Consider the following 17,847-nt stretch of genomic DNA (forward strand, 5'->3'; position numbering starts at 1 on the left):
CTATAGTGATCTCATTGATTTTTTTTTTTTTTTTTTTTTTTTTCTGAGATGGATCTTGCTCTGTCGCCCAAGCTGGAGTGCAATGGCGCGATCTCAGTTCACTGCCATCTCTGCCTCCCAGGTTCAAGCGATTCTCCTGCCTCAGCCTCCCCAGTAGCTGGGATTACAGGCGCGTGCCACCACACCCAGCTGATTTTTTGTTTTTAGTAGAGACAGGGTTTCACCATGTTGGCCAGGCTGGTCTCAAACTCCTGACCTCAGGTGATCTGCCTGCCTCGGCCTCCCAAAGTGCTGGGATTACAGACGTGAGCCACTGTGCCTGCCCCGTTGATTTTTACTATTAGTCTCACTAAATTTATTCTCACCGTGTTACCTTTTTAGCCCTATACTTCATAGATGTTGTATGTCATATGATGAGTTAATGTTAATGATATACATTTTGTATAGTTATTCCTAACTTACCACGCTTTTTGGTGATTCTCTGATGCAACAGTTTTGTCAGCTTTAGTTCAGTTATAATTGTGTCAACTTTAACAGACCAGTGTTCCAAGTGACCAGGTAGATGAGTCTGTGATATGTGAAAGCCTTTTACAGTTTTGGTTAGTGGTCTACCAGGACTTTGTAGCACGCATCTCTTTGTTTCATGGTACTTTTCATGATGGGCCCACCTGTTCATTTGCACAGAAACGAGAGCAGAAAAAGGAGCTGGGTCATGTCAATGGACTGGTGGACAAATCTGGCAAACGGACTACATCCCCCAGCAGTGACACTGACTTGTTGGACAGATCGGCCAGCAAAACTGAACTAAAGGCCATTGCCCATGCCCGGATCCTGGAAAGGAGAGCCAGCAGGCCTGGCACGCCCACATCCAGCGCCAGCACAGAGACCCCCACCTCTGAGCAGAATGATGTCGACGAAGATATCATTGACGTGGATGAGGAACCAGTAGCAGCAGAGCCAGACTATGTGCAGCCCCAGCTGAGGCGGCCCTTTGAGCTGCTGATTGCTGCCGCCATGGAGCGGAACCCCACCCAATTTCAGTTGCCCAATGAACTGACTTGTACCACTGCACTACCAGGTCAGCCAAACCATCATCATATCCCTCCCCAACCCCAGTTTCCCCAAAGGACCAGCACAAGAGCAATGCTGCCTGTGGAGTCACTGTTCATGTAGCTACTGTCTTGGGTTCCTGTTCCTGGTTCTGCTTAGAGAGATCTTTGAAGGTCTTAGCCATTACAGAGCTTACTCAGTTTTCCATTTTCTCAGTTTCTGAACTTCTTTCCTACCCTTCCCCCAGAATTATCTTTTTCTTTTTTTTTTTTTTTTTTTTTTTTTTTTTGTGAGTCTCACTTTGTCACTCAGGCTAGAGTACAGTGGCACGATCTCGGCTCACTGCAACCTCCGCCTCCCAGGTTCAAGCGATTGTCATGCTTCAGCCTTCCAAGTAGCTGGGACTACAGGCACATGCTACCATGCCCGGCTAATTTTTGTATTTTTAGTAGAGACAGGATTTCACCATGTTGGTCAGGCTGGTCTTGAACTCCTGACCTCAGGTGATCTGCCCACCTCGGCCTCCCAAAGTGCTAGGATTACAGGTGTGAGTCACCACGCCCGGCCCCAGAATTATCTTTTTTAAAAAAAAAAAGTATTATACATTCACATGGTTCAAAAATCAAAAAATATTAAGGGCTACAATGAAAATTTCCCTCCCACCCGTCTGCCATTTGCCTACTTTCCACCTTCCTGCTCTTCACAGGTAACCACTGGTTGATTTTTTTTTTTTTTTTTTTTTTTTTTTTTTGAGACGGAGTCTTTCTCTGTACCCCAGGCTGGAGTGCAGTGGCGCGATCTCGGCTCACCGCAACCTCCACCTCCTGGGTTCACGCCATTCTCCTGCCTCAGCCTCCCGAGTAGCTGGGAATACAGGCGCCCGCCAACACGCCCGGCTAATTTTTTGTGTTTTTAGTAGAGACGGGGTTTCACCGTGTTAGCCAGGATGGTCTCGATCTCCTGACCTCGTGATCCGCCCGCCTCAGCCTCCCAAAGTGCTGGGATTACAGGCTTGAGCCACCGCACCCGGCTTACCACTGGTTGATTCTTGTTTATTCTTCTCCAATTTCTTTGTGCATGTAAAAGTAAATACAGATATATGCTGATTAATTTCCGCTTAAGTAACATGCTAGTTAAACCATTCTACACGTTGCTTTTTTTTTTCTCACTTTAAAATATGTTCTAGAAGTCTTTTCATATTAATATAGAATTTTTTTTTTTTTTTTTTTTTTTTGAGACAGAGTCTTGCTCTGTCACCCAGGCTGCACTGCACTGTGGTGCAGTGGTGTGACCACAGCTCAAGCAGTCCTCCCACCTCAGCCTCCCGAGTAGGAGTAGCTGGGTCCACAGGTGCACGCCACCACACCCAGCTAATTTTTATATTTTTTATAAAGACAGGGTCTCACTATGTTGCCAGGGCTGGTCTCGAACTGTGCTCACACGATCCTCCCACCTCAGAGGATCCCAAAGTGCTGGGATTATAGGCATGAGCCACTGCACCTGGCCTTCTCGCTTTTTTTAATGGTTACCTAGTAGTTCATTGTACAGATACGTCATAATTTATTTAACCAATTTTCTATTAATGGACATTTAGGTTCCAAATCTTTTGTTACTACTGGTAGTGCTTCAGTGAATAACTTTGTAAATACATCATTGTATACATGTATAGATGTGTGACTATGTCTATAGGACAATAAAATTGCTGGGTCAGAACTATGCATTTATAGTTTTGATAGATATTGCCAAATTGTCCTCTATTCTTTTTTCTTTTTTTTTAAGTCCTGGCTTCCTGATACCGTAAAGCTTCTAGGTCTTACTTTTTCTTCCCAAAGAAAGTGAAATTGGTAGGCTTAAGAAGGATGCATATAGAATCAAAGCTTCTCTGATTTTTATGAAAATGTGGGCCAGGTGTGGTGGCTCACACCTGTAATCCTAGTACTTTGAGAGATCAAGGCAGGAGGATTGCTTAAGGCCAGGAATTGGAGACCAGTCTTGGCAACATAATGAGACCCCATCTCTCAAAAAATAAAAATAAATAAGTTAGCTGAGTTTGGTGGCCCACACCTGTAGTCCTGTCTAATATGGAGGCTGAGGCAGGAAGGTTGCTTGAGCCCAGTAGTTCAAGGCTGCAGGCCAACTCCACAGAATAGTCCTTGTTGACTATGTGACTTGGACATTTACATTTCTTAGGTTGCCTGTATCTAACCTAGCATTTCTGACCATTTTATGTTTGCAAAACAGTTAGATGTGTTTCTGCCATAGAACAGGTGACTTCTGGTTCTGACTTGTGTATTAGTCTCTTTTTTTTCTTCCCTTCTCATTCTTTTTTCTAACTTAAAATCAACCCCAGGGGCCTCAGAGAGCAATTCATGCCTAGGCCATGACACATGCTTAAGATCTGTTTTTGTCACTTAATGTTGTTTCCATATTGCAGGCTAGAAACTCTGAAGCTAGGGATAGCTCAGCACCATCATTTTCTTTTCTAGGTTCTAGCAAGAGGAGAAGAAAGGAGGAAACCACAGGGAAAAATGTTAAGAAGACACAGCATGAATTAGATCACAATGGTCTCGTTCCCTTACCCGTCAAAGTCTGCTTCACGTGTAACAGGTATTTTCTTTCATACTAAGGGGCTCTTTCTCATATTTAGCAAATGATACTTTTTCTCTCTTCACCTCTTCCAGACCATGTATGTTAAATGTGAACAGCCCATATTCTGATAGTATGAGTACACGGAGACTAACTGGCTAATGGACTGACGAGAGCCTTGAATGTGTATGTGTTAACAAATTTTCTGAAAAATCACAGTACAGGAGTACTGTGAACTGTGTTGAGCCCGAGCACGGTGGCTTATGCCTGTAATCCCAGCAATTTGGGAGGCCGAGGCAGGCTGATCACAAGGTCAGGATATCGAGACCATCCTGGCTAACATGGTGAAACCCCATCTCAACTAAAAACTAAAAAAAAAAAAAAAAAAAAAATTAGCCAGGCGAGGTGGCGGGCGTCTGTAGTCCCAGCTACTCTGGAGGCTGAGGCAGGAGAATGGCGTGAACCCGGGAGGCGGAGCTTACAGTGAGCCAAGATCGCGCCACTGCACTCCAGCCTGGGCGACAGAGCAAGACTCCGTCTCAAAAAAATAAACAAAAATAAATAAAACGAAAACAATGGCCCGGTGCGGTGGCTCACGCCTGTAATCCCAGCACTTTGGGACAATGGCCCGGTGTGGTGGCTCACGCCTGTAATCCCAGCACTTTGGGAGGCCAAGGCAGGCAGATCACGAGGTCAGGAGATCAAGACCATCCTGGTCAACATGGTGAAACTCCGTCTCTACTAAAAATACAAGTATTAGCTGGGCGTGGTGACACGTGCCTGTAGTCCCAGCTACTCCAGGAGGCTGAGGCAGGAAAATCACTTGAACCCAGGAGGTGGAGGTTGCAGTGAGCTGAGGTCGTGCCACTGCACTCTAGCCTGGTGACAGAGCAAGACTCCATCTCAAAAAAATTGTGTTTACACACTAGAACGAGAGGAGTTGGACTTAAACTAAACATTAACTTGAATCACTAAAGATAAGTTTAAAAGTAGATAAGGATCTATGATAGTGTGTATTGGACTGGATGACTTCCAAAAGCCCCTAGGGCTGCCCCAGTTGTAGTCTCTGGGACAAGGTTTCCTTCAAATAGGATCTCTTTGACAGAAACCAGCTGCTTCAGTTACTGAAGCTGGACTTGTTGGCTTGGGTGTGTTAGAAGGACTGTATTATGGTCAGAGCAGGGTAGCAAGAGAAAGTAACTATCAAAAAGAAATGTTTCACAGCAAAAGGTATAAGGAAATGGAACTAGATAGTAGAGTGACAGAACTCTGAGCCAGGACAAACTGTGGCTCCAGTGCATCTCGGGGACCCCAGGAGTATTGTAGTTACAAATCGTAGTTGTCATTTGCTTAGTCCTCCCTTGAACCCTGCTTACATGAATACATTACAAAATCATCTTTCCAGCACACCTCTGATTGTCAGTTCTGCTGAGTGCTTCATGCAGAAGAGAAATATTTTCTTGCTATAGTTAAGACTCCAGAAAGGTTGCTAGTGATTTTTTTTTTAATGAAGTAGCCTTTCTCTTTTAAGAAGTAGGAAGATCAGATCAGAGTTCACTGTTTTCCCCCAGTGAGTACTGAGCATTGATCATCCCTGCTCTGCCACTTAAGCTGTACTCCAAATAAACATTCACTTTTCCACAAGACATGTTCTTCTTAGAAGAGAGAATAATGGAGAACCTAATGGGAGCCCCCAAATCCATCCATCTTTTTTTTTTTTTTTTTTTTTTTTGAGATAGAGTCTCTGTCACCCAGGCTGGAGTGCAGTGGCACCATCTTGGCTCACTGCAACCTCCGGCCTCCTGGGTTCAAGCGATTCTCCTGCCTCAGCCTCCCGAGTAGCTGGGATTACAGGCGCCCACCACCACGCTCGGCTAATTTTTTGTATTTTTAGTAGAGACAGGGTTTCACCATATTGGTCAGGCTAGTCTCAATCTCCTGACCTCAGGCTATCCGCCCACCTCAGCCTCCCAAAGTGCAGGGATTACAGGCATGAGCTATCGCACCAGCCCCATCCATCTTTCTAATCATAAATGTAACTGAATCACTGGAGGAAGATATGGGAGAATGTTAGGATCAAGGAGGAGAGGCTGTTCCACAAGTCAAAGTTAGTTTGAATTTTCCTTTTCTTGCCACAGAAATGGTCTACATCTCTTTTTTGCAGGAGTTGCCGCGTGGCTCCTCTCATCCAGTGTGACTATTGCCCTCTCCTGTTTCACATGGATTGCCTCGAGCCGCCGCTCACTGCCATGCCCCTGGGCAGATGGATGTGTCCGAATCACATCGAACATGTGGTGGTAAGCGCTGCAGTGTCCATTCAGACCTCAACAGGCATAGCTGGAGTGTGGACTGATTAGTAGAAAGCATATTAAGGTCAGCTTGGTGCCAAGTTCACCACATTGTCATAGGTACTGGTTGCCGTAGGCCACCCTACTCAATTCTGATCATTTTGACGTATTTCAGCTATGCTTTTTCTCACAATGTTTTGTTTCAGCTGCCCACACAGACTTAACTCACTAGTGCTTGGTTGTTTGTAAGTGACTTCTCCTACAAGGAATTAAGCAGTTGATGTTACAGCCCTAAAAGAGGAGTATGTTAGATCCAACCTTAAGGAAATAAATCGTTGGCTGTCTGGGGTACATGCGTCCCAGGCACCAAATGAAGTTCAGTAAATAAGCTGTTGAATGAATAATAGTGTGAAGGTCCTATTGCTTTCTCTTCCAGGAGTCTTGGGTTTATTTTCCAGACTGAGGCTAGAAAAGAGCTGTCTGTCACTTGCTATCTCCAAAAGAAGTTTAGGACATCTCTTTATAGGCAGTTAGAGCAGTCACTCACAAGATTGAATGGGAGAGGATTTGAGGAGGAGGAGCTCCCTCATAAGAGCAGCCTTCCAAATTAAAAAGGCTACTGCTTAAGACATTGTCAAATGATGATAACCATGGAATGACCATTGGCCTTCATGGCAGTGTGCTGCTGACCTTGCACTGAGAGGAACCTCCGTTAAAGACTTGCACACATGGAAGAGAAGAGTTACTTTGTGTTCTTTTGACTCATGCCACTCAAAGATTTTTCTAGGAGGAAAATCTAGTCTTGTTTTGCTTCCTTGTTTCTCTCCTAGTCTTGTTTTGCTTCCTGATGAACCAGAAAAAAAATGACCATAAGCAGTTTACCCAAATGTGAAACTTAAAGAACAGCTTTCTAGCATTTGAGAAATTATTAGTTGGTTAAATTTTTGTTAGCCACTTAAAGGTTTTTCCTGATTTATGAATTAGGAAGCTGCCACAGCAGGTCCTTTCTTTTGAATTAAAATGTAGGAGCCCAGGTGTAGAATAGGAAAAGTGGCATAATTTCTGTATGCCTTCTGTATATTATTGCAGAAACTCTTCTTTCTTTTCTCCTTTTGGCCTCTAAGAGCAATCCAAGGTTTTCCCTTCCGGTAGAGGAAGACTGATACCAAGATGGGTTAACTTATGCTCCTTGGTACCATGGAGTAGGAATAGAGCAGAGCACACAGATTTCTGGTTCTGACCCAGTTGTCAGCCAAGCTCCTATGTAGGACACAGTCCTGCTTTTCCTATGAGAGAGAGGCCCTTCCCAGGAAGGGAGTCTGGGTCTCTTAAGAGTTGAAACATAAGTCTTCTCTGAAACCTATGCTGCTATTAGAGGGCCCTGACAGAGGCTTCTCTGAGCTGGAACAGAAGACTGTCAGAGGCTGAATTTGGAAGGGTACGTCTTGGCTCATTTCTCCTGCCCTCCTTAAGGCTCTCTAGGGAGCAGGAACATATTGGCTCTCTTCCACTGGACTGGGCAGGGCTGAGTAGGAAGTCTCATCTGTGTTCCCTTGCTCTCTGACAGAGTGCCGACATCCTGGTCCGTAATTGAGGGAACCCATGTGGCTGAGGGCTTCTAGTTTTTAAACACAGGGAATGGGGTTAACTGGGACAGGAGGTGCCTTTTGAGGCTCACCACAAGGCTGTGTCTGCTTTGTCCCTAGCTGAACCAGAAGAATATGACACTGAGCAATCGGTGCCAGGTGTTTGATCGTTTCCAGGACACCGTTTCGCAGCATGTCGTCAAAGTGGACTTCCTCAACCGAATCCACAAGAAGCACCCCCCTAACCGGCGTGTGCTCCAGTCGGTCAAAAGAAGAAGCTTGAAGGTGAGTCACAATCAGGTGCAGGCAAGATGGTGGTCTGCCTGCCATCATGGGTTAGACAGAGGATCACTGTCCCAATTTTACAGGCAGGAAAACTGAAGCCCCAGAAATAGGTTTGTGGTGTCTAGTGAGTAATGAGTGTGACCTTCATTTACTTGGGGATGATGGTCAGGATTATGAGGGCCAAACCTCAGGTTAGCCTTCGAAGTCTACCAGTCTCTAGTTTTCCAAAGGATAAGCACTCTTCAGCCCATCCCACCAAAACCCAAATGTGCTCTGTTGTTACTGCCACCCTCACCTAACACTCATTCTATCTGTTCCTGTTAGATGGCCTCTGTCCAAGAGGCAAGGTAAAGGTGGGGATGATTAAGCAGAAAGAGCCATGTAGAAGGTGAAGAGCTAATGCCAGCTCAGGAACTTAAGTGGAAAATATCTAAAGGAAACTTGAATCTATTTTTCCAGGCTGCTGTTAATATATCACCAATGCTCCAAATTGTAGCATAGCTATAATAATACCTAATATTTATATGCTCTTGACATTGGCCAAAGTGTGTTTACAGAGATCGACAGAAAAATTTCCCTCCTTGAAAAGCATTTGGTGGTAGTGAGGATGTTTTTAAACCATTCAGTCCCATCATTCAGTTAACTTAGAGGGTCCAACACTATATACCCATATATAAACTTGTTTTTCTCTTTTGAAATGATCCCACAGTCTTATGTGCTAACAGAAACCAGCACTTCTCAAGTATGGCCACTTGGTGGCAGCCACATTTTAAAATCAATCACACTGGCCAGGCGCAGTGGCTCACGCCTGTAATCCCAGCACTTCGGGAGACTGAGGCAGGTGGATCACCAGAGATCAGGAGTTCGAGACCAGCCTGACCAACATGGTGAAACCCCATCTCTGCTAAAAATATAAAACATTAGCCTGGCATTGTGGCAGGCATCTGTAATACCAGCTACTCGGGAGGCTGAGGCAGGAGAATCATTAGAACCTGGGAGGTGGAGGTTGCAGTGAGCTGAGATCGCGCCATTGCGCTCCAGCCTGGACAACAAGAGTGAAACTCTGTCTCAAAAAAAAAAAAAAAAAATGTCAGTCACACCACTGCCATCACCTCCAGTGGGTATCAGCACTAGCAAGATGCTAACTGTTGAAAATTGTATAACAGGCCAGGCGCGGTGGCTCACACCTGTAATCCCAACACTTTGGGAGGCCGAGGCGGGCGGATCACCTGAGGTCAGGAGTTTGGGACTGGCCTGGCCAACATGGCGAAACCCCATCTCTACTAAAAATACAAAAATTAGCCGGGCGTGGTGGCAAGCACCTGTAATCCCAGCTACTTGGGAGGCTGAGGCAGGAGAATCGCTTGAACCTGGAAGGCGGTGGTTGCAGTGAGTCGAGATCATGCCACTGCACTCCAGCCTGGGCAATAGAGCAAGACTCCGCCTCAAAAAAAAAAAGAAAAAGAAAATTGTATAACAAACTTAACTGAGCAAATATTTATACATCAGTGGAGACACAGGTTTTCCAAAACTAGATTCAAATATTTTGGGGATGGATATTAAAGGTAGTATGCCTCATCTCAGTGAAACAGATCTAAAAGTAATCCAGACTGTGTAATTCACTGTGTAGATTTGTCAGAGAGCATGCTGAAGTGAACAGTCCAGGAGACCTTATAAAAATCCTGTCGTTGTATGGTGCCCCTCCCCCCCTTTTTAAGTATTTCTCTAGTGAGGGAACTCAAAGGGCATGAGTTACCTGCAAAGTATTTTGTACTTGGACAGTTTGAGAGTGAAATAGGACCATAGCACCATAGAACATTGGTGAAGAACCCCAGCTGTCTCACTTGATTCTAGCAATTCAGGAAAAATCTGCTGAGAACTTTGTATCTTCATTGCGAATTTCTCTTCCACTTAGCCCTTCACTCTTCCCCAGGGGTAGCCTTAGACTAGTCCACTGTTCATTCCTCGTCCTCTCATTCCTGGGTGATCTCAGAAAGCCCATGGCACCAGCTAAGGCCATCACCAGCCCATATTCCATGCATTTCTCCTTATATCCAGACTTATGTCTGCCTGCCCATCCCACAGATATCTCAGGAGGAACCTCCCTAAGACCAAAAGTCTTCTGCCTCTCCACATCTGCTCTTCCTCCTGTATCTCCTATTGCAGTAAATAATAATGATCACTACTCAGTCCCTCAAACTAAAATTCTGGGAACCATTTTCAGTTCTTCCCTTGTCTACCATAAGGATTTTGTCACCAAATCTGTTGGTTCTCTGGATGTTTTCCAGATCCACAAAGTGCTATCACATCTCTACGCCTTACATGCTTCTCCGCCTCCCTTATTTTTCCTTTATCTGCCTGGAAGATCCTACTCAACTTCCAAGTGTCAACTCAAATGCTGACTTCCTATAAAATCGTCCCTAATCCCAAATTCCTGTCCCCCAAACTAAAATAAGCACTCTATGTTTTTAATAGCACCTTAGACATGCTTCTCTTCTAGAACCCATTACCTTGTGTTGTAATATTTCTGTGTTTATCTCCCCACTAGACTGTGAGCTCCTTGAGGGCAAGTCTTAAGTTTTATTCATCTCTGGATCTCTAGAACTTGAAACAGTGCCCAGACACAGGAGGTGCTCAATAAATGTTGGTTGAGGCCGGGCGCGGTGGCTCACGCTTGTAATCCCAGCACTTTGGGAGGCCAAGGCGGGTGGATCACGAGGTCAGGAGATCGAGACCATCCTGGCTAACACAGTGAAACCCCGTCTCTACTAAAACTACAAAAAAAATTAGCCGGGCGAGGTAGCGGGCACCTGTAGTCCCAGCTCCTCGGGAGGCTGAGGCAGGAGAATGGTGGGAACCCGGGAGGCGGAGCTTGCAGTGAGCCGAGATCGCGCCACTGCACTCCAGCCTGGGCCACAGAGCGAGACTCTGTCTCAAAAAAAAAAATAAATCAATAAATCAATAAATAAAATAAATAAATAAATGTTGGTTGAATGTATGAATGACTCTTTGCTTGTGTGGCTCTTTCATTCTTCCATAGTGTGATTCAGAGTGTGTCTTCTGTTTTTGGTGCACAGAGACGTCTTTAGTTGTTTCATGAGTCATGAATGAATGGATGAAGGAAACTAACATTGATTGAGTGCTTATCATGAGCCAGGCCTCATGTCAAGCATTTTTATCTCTCAGTGACTGCTCACCCACTCCCAAACTTGACACTGAGCAATAAGAACCCAGAGTACCACTCTGAAGCCCTGTCCAGTGCCAGTCTTACACCTTTCAGGCTGAAGCAGAAGACAGAACGCAGTGGTTTCTGTGTTCTGCAGGCCTTAGACCTTGATGAAGAAAAGTGGAGGCCCCACGTGCTATTTCCATTTCTGAGCCTCCTTTTCCTCAGCGGACCCCAGAGTGGATGGTCCCTTGAGCACCAGCACCACAGACAGAACAGCATACCAGGGCTGAATCAACTAGACATGTTGGAACTATCTCCCTCTCCTTCCTTCTTCTATCTATCCTAAACAGGTTCCCGATGCTATAAAATCTCAGTACCAGTTTCCACCCCCTCTCATTGCACCCGCGGCCATTCGGGACGGGGAGCTGATCTGCAATGGGATCCCTGAGGAATCACAGATGCACCTTTTGAACTCTGAGCACTTAGCCACCCAAGCAGAGCAGCAAGAGGTGAGTGAAAGCGGGGCGGGGATTCCAAATCCAGCCTTCCTTCCGTGTCACCACAGCTGTTATCGGAAGTAGCCTCAGTGTGATTCTCATTCCAGTCCCCACCCACCCTCATCCTAACCCCTCAAGAGTTGAGTATTCCAGGGGGAACTTCTGGCTCAAATCCCAAAGGCAAGTAAGAGATCTACAAAGGCAGCTGGTCTGCTTCTCTCCATCGTTACCCCAGTGCACTGTGAGATGGGCAAATCTATGCTGTAGAAAGAGATGAGTAGACCCATAGAGAGGTTAGGTGATAGTGCTGGACGTACCACAGGTGCTCGGGGTAATTGCTGAATATTGGTCACAAGTAAGCCTTAAAGGCAGAGTCAAAATGCAGATCCCAAGCTCTGTTGGCCAGAGGGAGTGTTGGCCTGCTGAGGATACCTGTAAGTCTTGCTTGGGAATGGAAATGGAATTCTATCAGGAGTCAAGCACACCCTTTGTGAGCATTCGTGATGGGACCTCGGAAACTGCTTGTCAGCTCTGCTGCAGCCCTGGCCACTGTGGCAGGAAGGACCGGCGCCTCTCAGGCCTCTCACCCTCCTCTCCTCTCCTTCCATTGCAGTGGCTCTGTAGTGTTGTTGCGCTCCAGTGCAGCATATTGAAACATTTATCTGCTAAGCAGATGCCTTCGCATTGGGACTCTGAACAGACAGAGAAGGCTGATATTAAGCCTGTTATTGTGACTGACAGCTCAATCACCACCTCCCTGCAAACAGCTGACAAGACACCTACACCTTCCCACTACCCCTTGTCCTGCCCCTCAGGGATTAACACCCAGAATTCCCTGAGCTGCTCTCCACCCCACCAGCCCCCAGCCCTAGAGGACATCGGCTGCAGTTCTTGTGCGGAAAAATCCAAGAAAACCCCTTGTGGGACTGCCAATGGGCCAGTGAACACAGAGGTGAAAGCTAATGGCCCACACCTCTACAGCAGCCCTACTGATTCCACGGACCCCCGGCGACTTCCAGGCGCTAACACCCCACTACCAGGCCTCTCACACCGGCAAGGCTGGCCCCGGCCCCTCACGCCACCAGCGGCTGGGGGCCTTCAGAACCACACCGTCGGCATCATTGTGAAGACAGAGAATGCCACTGGCCCCAGCTCTTGCCCCCAGAGGAGTTTGGTTCCTGTCCCAAGCCTGCCCCCTTCCATTCCCAGCTCTTGTGCCAGCATCGAGAACACCAGCACTTTGCAAAGAAAGACTGTCCAATCACAGATAGGACCTCCATTGACAGATTCAAGGCCACTAGGCTCACCCCCAAATGCCACCCGGGTGCTCACTCCCCCGCAAGCAGCAGGAGATGGTATCTTGGCCACAGCAGCCAACCAACGATTCAGCTCACCAGCGCCATCGTCAGGTGAGTGCTGCTCAGCCTTGGGTTGATTTGGAATAATTTTATGCTCTTTCTGGCAAATAAGACAAGATTCTAAAAGCACTTATGTTCCTGTGAATACTTCAGAGGACTTTGGCCTTTGTATTGTTTGTCTTACTCTCGTTTCCATAATAGAAGAGGAAGCACATGTTAACTTGTCCCTTTTATAAATGGGACTGCTTAGGCTCTGAAACCTTGAGTGATTTCCTTAAAATGACCTACTGAGTCACTGGCAGGATTGGAACCACAGCCCAGGGCTCCTGACTCCATCCCATACCTTCCGGGCCTAGGCCCCTTTCTGTTTTGTTCTATCACCTTAAAAGAAGGCAGGGTGCCCTCTGGAATTACTGTGATCAGCCTGAGGTTCTGCGTGATGGCCTCAGTATTGTCAGATCCACACAAAAGAATGGATTCATGCCTGATGCATATTCTCAGAAAGAGTTAATCTGATGAACTTCCATATCAGGAAGCAGGGGTAGACAGCAGCACTGTCTTTCAGAGGAGCTGTAGAGTGGGATGCCAACAGGGGTTGGTCTAGCCCAGAAGCATGCCCTCAGGCCACATGCCAAAGGGTGGTCCTTTAGGTCCTTTAGGTCCTTTAGGTACTTGGCCTACTGTGGACCTGCTCTCTCAGCTGTCCCCAGACAGCACTCAGGACCTTGAGGTTGCTGACCCCGGCATCTGAACCAGGTTTCAGATGCTGCCGGAACCCCCTGTGGTCTCTCCCGTCTGAACTGAAGCCGGCCTCCTAGTCAGCTGGGAGTCTCGGTAACCAGGTGATTGTGATTCCTCTGCATGGGGGCCCCTGGTCCCAGGATGGCCCCACTCCCAGGCTGTTTTCCTGTCTCTGTTTATCACTTAATACCAGTGTGGGTGGATTTTCCACGCTGTGAGTCATATTTCAGTAGGCAGGAATTATAAGGGCAGGCACCACTTATTTAAAAGTAGAGGCAGCAGGGAGGTGGTCATGACCCAAAGAATGAAGCTGCCCCACCACTTTCCCCAGAGCAGTGGACTTCAGTGGTTCTCAGTGCTCTGGAGACTCCTGCGTGCCTGGGTGCTTTGCCGTTCCATCTGCCCTTCCTCACCACACGTTTTTAGCTCTAGGAGTTCCAGAGCCTATGGGTTGAGAATCAAGAAGGGAACATCACCTTGGGTCCGAAATCCAGACCTGTCTCAGCAGTGGGGGATTGGACGGTGGGTTTCCCTCAGGCGACGTAAGTAACAGTCTTCCTGCTCCGTCCCCAGATGGCAAGGTCAGCCCCGGCACGTTATCCATAGGAAGCGCTTTAACCGTACCCTCTTTCCCAGCCAACTCTACTGCCATGGTGGACCTCACCAACTCACTTCGAGCATTTATGGATGTCAATGGAGGTGAGTGAATGAGCTGCTGCTGTTCCACCGTTTGCTATGTTGAAGGTGCTATTCCTATACAGCATTCAGCTCATTTCAGAAAGGGAGGGAAGGGACACCTGATCCCAGAGGCCTAGGGGAGATGGGAATGAGGAGTATCCTTTTGGATGGGGGGGGGGGGGGGGGGGGGAAAAAGCTCCTTCTGTAGCTCTGCCTTCTACATGTGCATATATACATAATCAAAGATGAAGGGAGGACAGAGCCAAGCTGAACCAGTGAGACGAGAACAAAATCACTTTAGGCAGATCACCTGGATTTGCAGAATAAAACTAAGATCCTCACTCCCAAAGGAGGGACCTCATCTGTGGGAAACCCCCAAAGTCCAGGAGAACAGGGACAGATCTTGATCTCTGTGAACACAAGGTGGGTAGAAAATTCAAGTCTCAATATCAGACATCCAGGCCCTCCCCCACAGACAGGCAAGTGGTTTATTCCACTCTGCCTTTCTAGGAGCACTTTAATTAAAATCAGTCCACCCAACTACAGGAGGTAGCTGCACAGGCTGCATTGGGGCCTATCCCACTGCAAATGGCAAGTGAGATGCCCAGCTGCAGATCCTTGTACGCTCTGCACTCAATGCTGTTTGAGTAAAAATCACTTGGCTGGATTTTAGAAATGCCGAACTATTTGCTCTGTGACCCTGATTTGCTTCCACATTCCACTTCCCATCTCAGCTGCTTTTTAATCTTTCTCTTTGGCTAATAGAAATCGAGATAAATATGCTGGACGAGAAGCTGATCAAATTTCTGGCCTTGCAGAGAATACATCAGCTTTTCCCCTGCCGGGTCCAACCTTCACCGGGCAGTGTCGGGACACATCAGCTGGCTTCTGGAGGGCACCACACAGAAGGTGCGCATGTACACACCTGTCACCACATCATCAGATCTCCCCTCTACGTGTGCGAATGGTCACCTTGCCTCCATGGAGAATCTGAGCTTCCAGTATCTCAAACCTCCTTGTGTGCTTTTCATGGGCTTAATAAAGCACCATGGTTTTTTCTGAAGAGAGCAGGAACAAGATGGCAACCACAGCTTTCTGATCAGACTTGGGGAAGTCTGCTGTAACTTTCTTTCATATATAAGTCCACTTCGAGACACAGCAAAGCAGCTACCAGTACCTTTGGGTATATGTAGTGTACTTTCTGCTTACTTGCTTTCAAATATTTGAATTAGAAGGGCTTCCCGACTGAGTGCAGTGGCTCACACCTGTAATCCCAGCACTTTGGGAGGCTGAGGCTGGAGGATCACTTGAGCCCAGGAGTTGGAGACCAGCCTGGGCAACACAGTGAGACCCTATCTCTACAAATAATTTTAAACTTACCCAGGCATGGTGGCATACACCTGTAGTCTCAGATGCTTGGAAGGCTAAGGTGGGAGGATCGCTTGAGCTTGGGAAGTCAAGGCTGCAGTGAGCTATGATTGTGCCACTGCACTCCAGCCTGGGTGACAGAGTGAGACCCTGTCTCCAAATAAATAAGTAAATAAATAAATAAATAAAATTTTTAAAAGAATGGCTTCCCAAGAGGGAACTTTTCAAGTTCAAGGTGAGAAATAGAATAACACTAGGCCAACCTTCTGGAAATTTTCCCCGAGGGGTTAACTCTGTTTCAGATATGTCTGAGCATTGGCCATTAAGAGCCTTGCTGCTTCAAAGTGTGGTTCCCAGACCAGCAGCATCAGCAGCCCCTGAGAGCTTGTTAGAAATGCAGAGCTCAGTGCATTGGTTTTTTGCCTATTTTTAAAGAAAACAGCAAAAGAAATGCAGAGCTAAGGCCCCTCCTCAGACCTATTGAATCAGAATCTGCATTTCAACAAGATCTGTAGGCGATTCTTATGCACATTAAAGTTTGAGAAACACTGGTCCATGCCGTCTGTTTTTCCATATTCTCCATATAGTACCAGCTGGAATATCCCGGATAGCCAACCAGGAGCCCAGGAACTTACAGAGTACTGTCATCTCTGACTTCTCTGACCATCTTCAAAGATGGTCCTCTGTACCCTGTGTTGGAAATGCTGTGGGTGGGGAGAGAAAGCCTTACCCTGCCGCAGCTCAGTGTTGGATGTGAGTTTGGAAAGATGAGTCATCCAGCGGGATTTTCTCCAGGCCATGAGCCAAAGGTCCAGATTTTGTTGGTTTATGTTTGGATCACAGGATCTGAGTTTCTGAATGATCCTATTCCTATGTTTGTCTTGTAGTGCAAAGAAAGGAGGTACAGGCCCGAGCTGTGTTCTACCCCCTCTTAGGGTTGGGAGGAGCTGTGAACATGTGCTATCGAACCCTCTACATCGGGACAGGTGAGCCAGCCAGGAAGCTGGGAGAGACACTGAATCTGTTCAGCCCTAAAGACTGACACCCTTACCCATAGAAGTTAGAAAGGGGTGAGGGAAGCCCTTTCCAGAGTTGACTGCTTTAAATCAATGGATAGCTAGACAAGAGAAACTAAGAATAGAGACAATCAGCCAGTCACGGTGGCTCACACCTGTAGTCCCAGCACTTTGGGAGGACAAGGCAGGAGGAACACTTGAGCCCAGGACTTCGAGACCAGCCTGGGCAACATGGTGAAACCCTATCTCTACCAAAAACAAATACAAAAAATTAGCTGGGCGCACATGCCTATAGTCCCAGCTACTTGGGAGGCTGAGGTGGGAAGATCACCTGAGCCTGGGAGGTCCAGGCAGTGATCCTTTTCAAGCCACTGCACTCCAGCCCAGGCAACAGAGTGAGACCCTGTCTCAAAAACAAAAGAGACGATCAGTTTCTTGTCTTCCCTTGTTCAGGCCCTTTTGTCTTTGCCCAGTGTTGCAACAGCAGATATGAAAGTCAGCTCTGACTACTGCCCAGGGAGGCACTTTAAACACTGCCGGGAAGAACCCAAGAAGAAGGCAGATGCTTTGTCCCTGGTGGTCTTTGAAAGAGTGATAGGCTCACACATACCCAATCTTCAGTTAGCCCAGTATCTGTTTTTTGCTTTGTTTTGTTTTCCCTAAAAGTCCTAGAAACAGATAGCTCTATATCTGGTACAGAAGGACAGACAACTTAGCCCTTACCCTAGAAACTTCCCTTTCTTTAAGGTGATATGATTTTCTAGGCTCTGCATCCCGATGTTGTATTTTCATAGAAATATCCCATCCTCTTCAGTAACTCACTGTTCCCTTCTGGGTAGCAGCCACATGTTCTAAAGCAGATCAGCTGGCAGGGACAGCCGTTCTTTATCAGGAGCTTGGAAAAGACAACAGTTTTTGTTCAAAAATAAAAGGGGAGGGCCCTAAGCTACTCACCCTTGAAGTCTCTGCTAGTGCCAACCCAAAAGCTAACTCCCTCCCTGTCTCACCTCCCCGACACATGCACCTTACAGTCTGTTCTCTACCTTCCTTTTCCTCTACTCCTGCCGCCTTGCAGGAGCTGACATGGATGTGTGCCTTACAAACTATGGTCACTGTAACTACGTGTCCGGGAAACATGCCTGCATATTCTACGATGAGGTGAGGGCTGAAGATGGCGGTGGGAGGGAGCTTTCCCAACCTGAGGCCTCTCCCAGGCAGTGGGTTT

The 17,847-nt window shown here is 46.9% G+C and overlaps 1 protein-coding gene across 2 annotated transcripts in view; it reads left to right on the plus strand.

The window, feature by feature from the left end:
- The window catches only part of PHF12 (PHD finger protein 12), a 46,574-nt gene that overhangs the window by 26,449 nt on the left and 2,278 nt on the right, over positions 1-17,847 (plus strand). For both annotated transcript variants that reach the window (XM_032163150.2, XM_058445978.1), the window contains 10 exons: positions 685-1,078; positions 3,537-3,657; positions 5,801-5,933; positions 7,631-7,795; positions 11,315-11,473; positions 12,075-12,870; positions 14,134-14,259; positions 15,004-15,147; positions 16,494-16,592; positions 17,698-17,780. In XM_032163150.2, coding sequence (XP_032019041.1) covers positions 685-1,078; positions 3,537-3,657; positions 5,801-5,933; positions 7,631-7,795; positions 11,315-11,473; positions 12,075-12,870; positions 14,134-14,259; positions 15,004-15,147; positions 16,494-16,592; positions 17,698-17,780 — 2,220 coding nt within the window. The remainder of the gene's footprint in view (positions 1-684; positions 1,079-3,536; positions 3,658-5,800; positions 5,934-7,630; positions 7,796-11,314; positions 11,474-12,074; positions 12,871-14,133; positions 14,260-15,003; positions 15,148-16,493; positions 16,593-17,697; positions 17,781-17,847) is intronic.

Source organism: Hylobates moloch, unplaced genomic scaffold (genome assembly GCF_009828535.3).
Source record: "Hylobates moloch isolate HMO894 unplaced genomic scaffold, HMol_V3 SCAFFOLD_10, whole genome shotgun sequence".
NCBI classification, from domain to species: Eukaryota; Metazoa; Chordata; class Mammalia; order Primates; family Hylobatidae; genus Hylobates; species Hylobates moloch.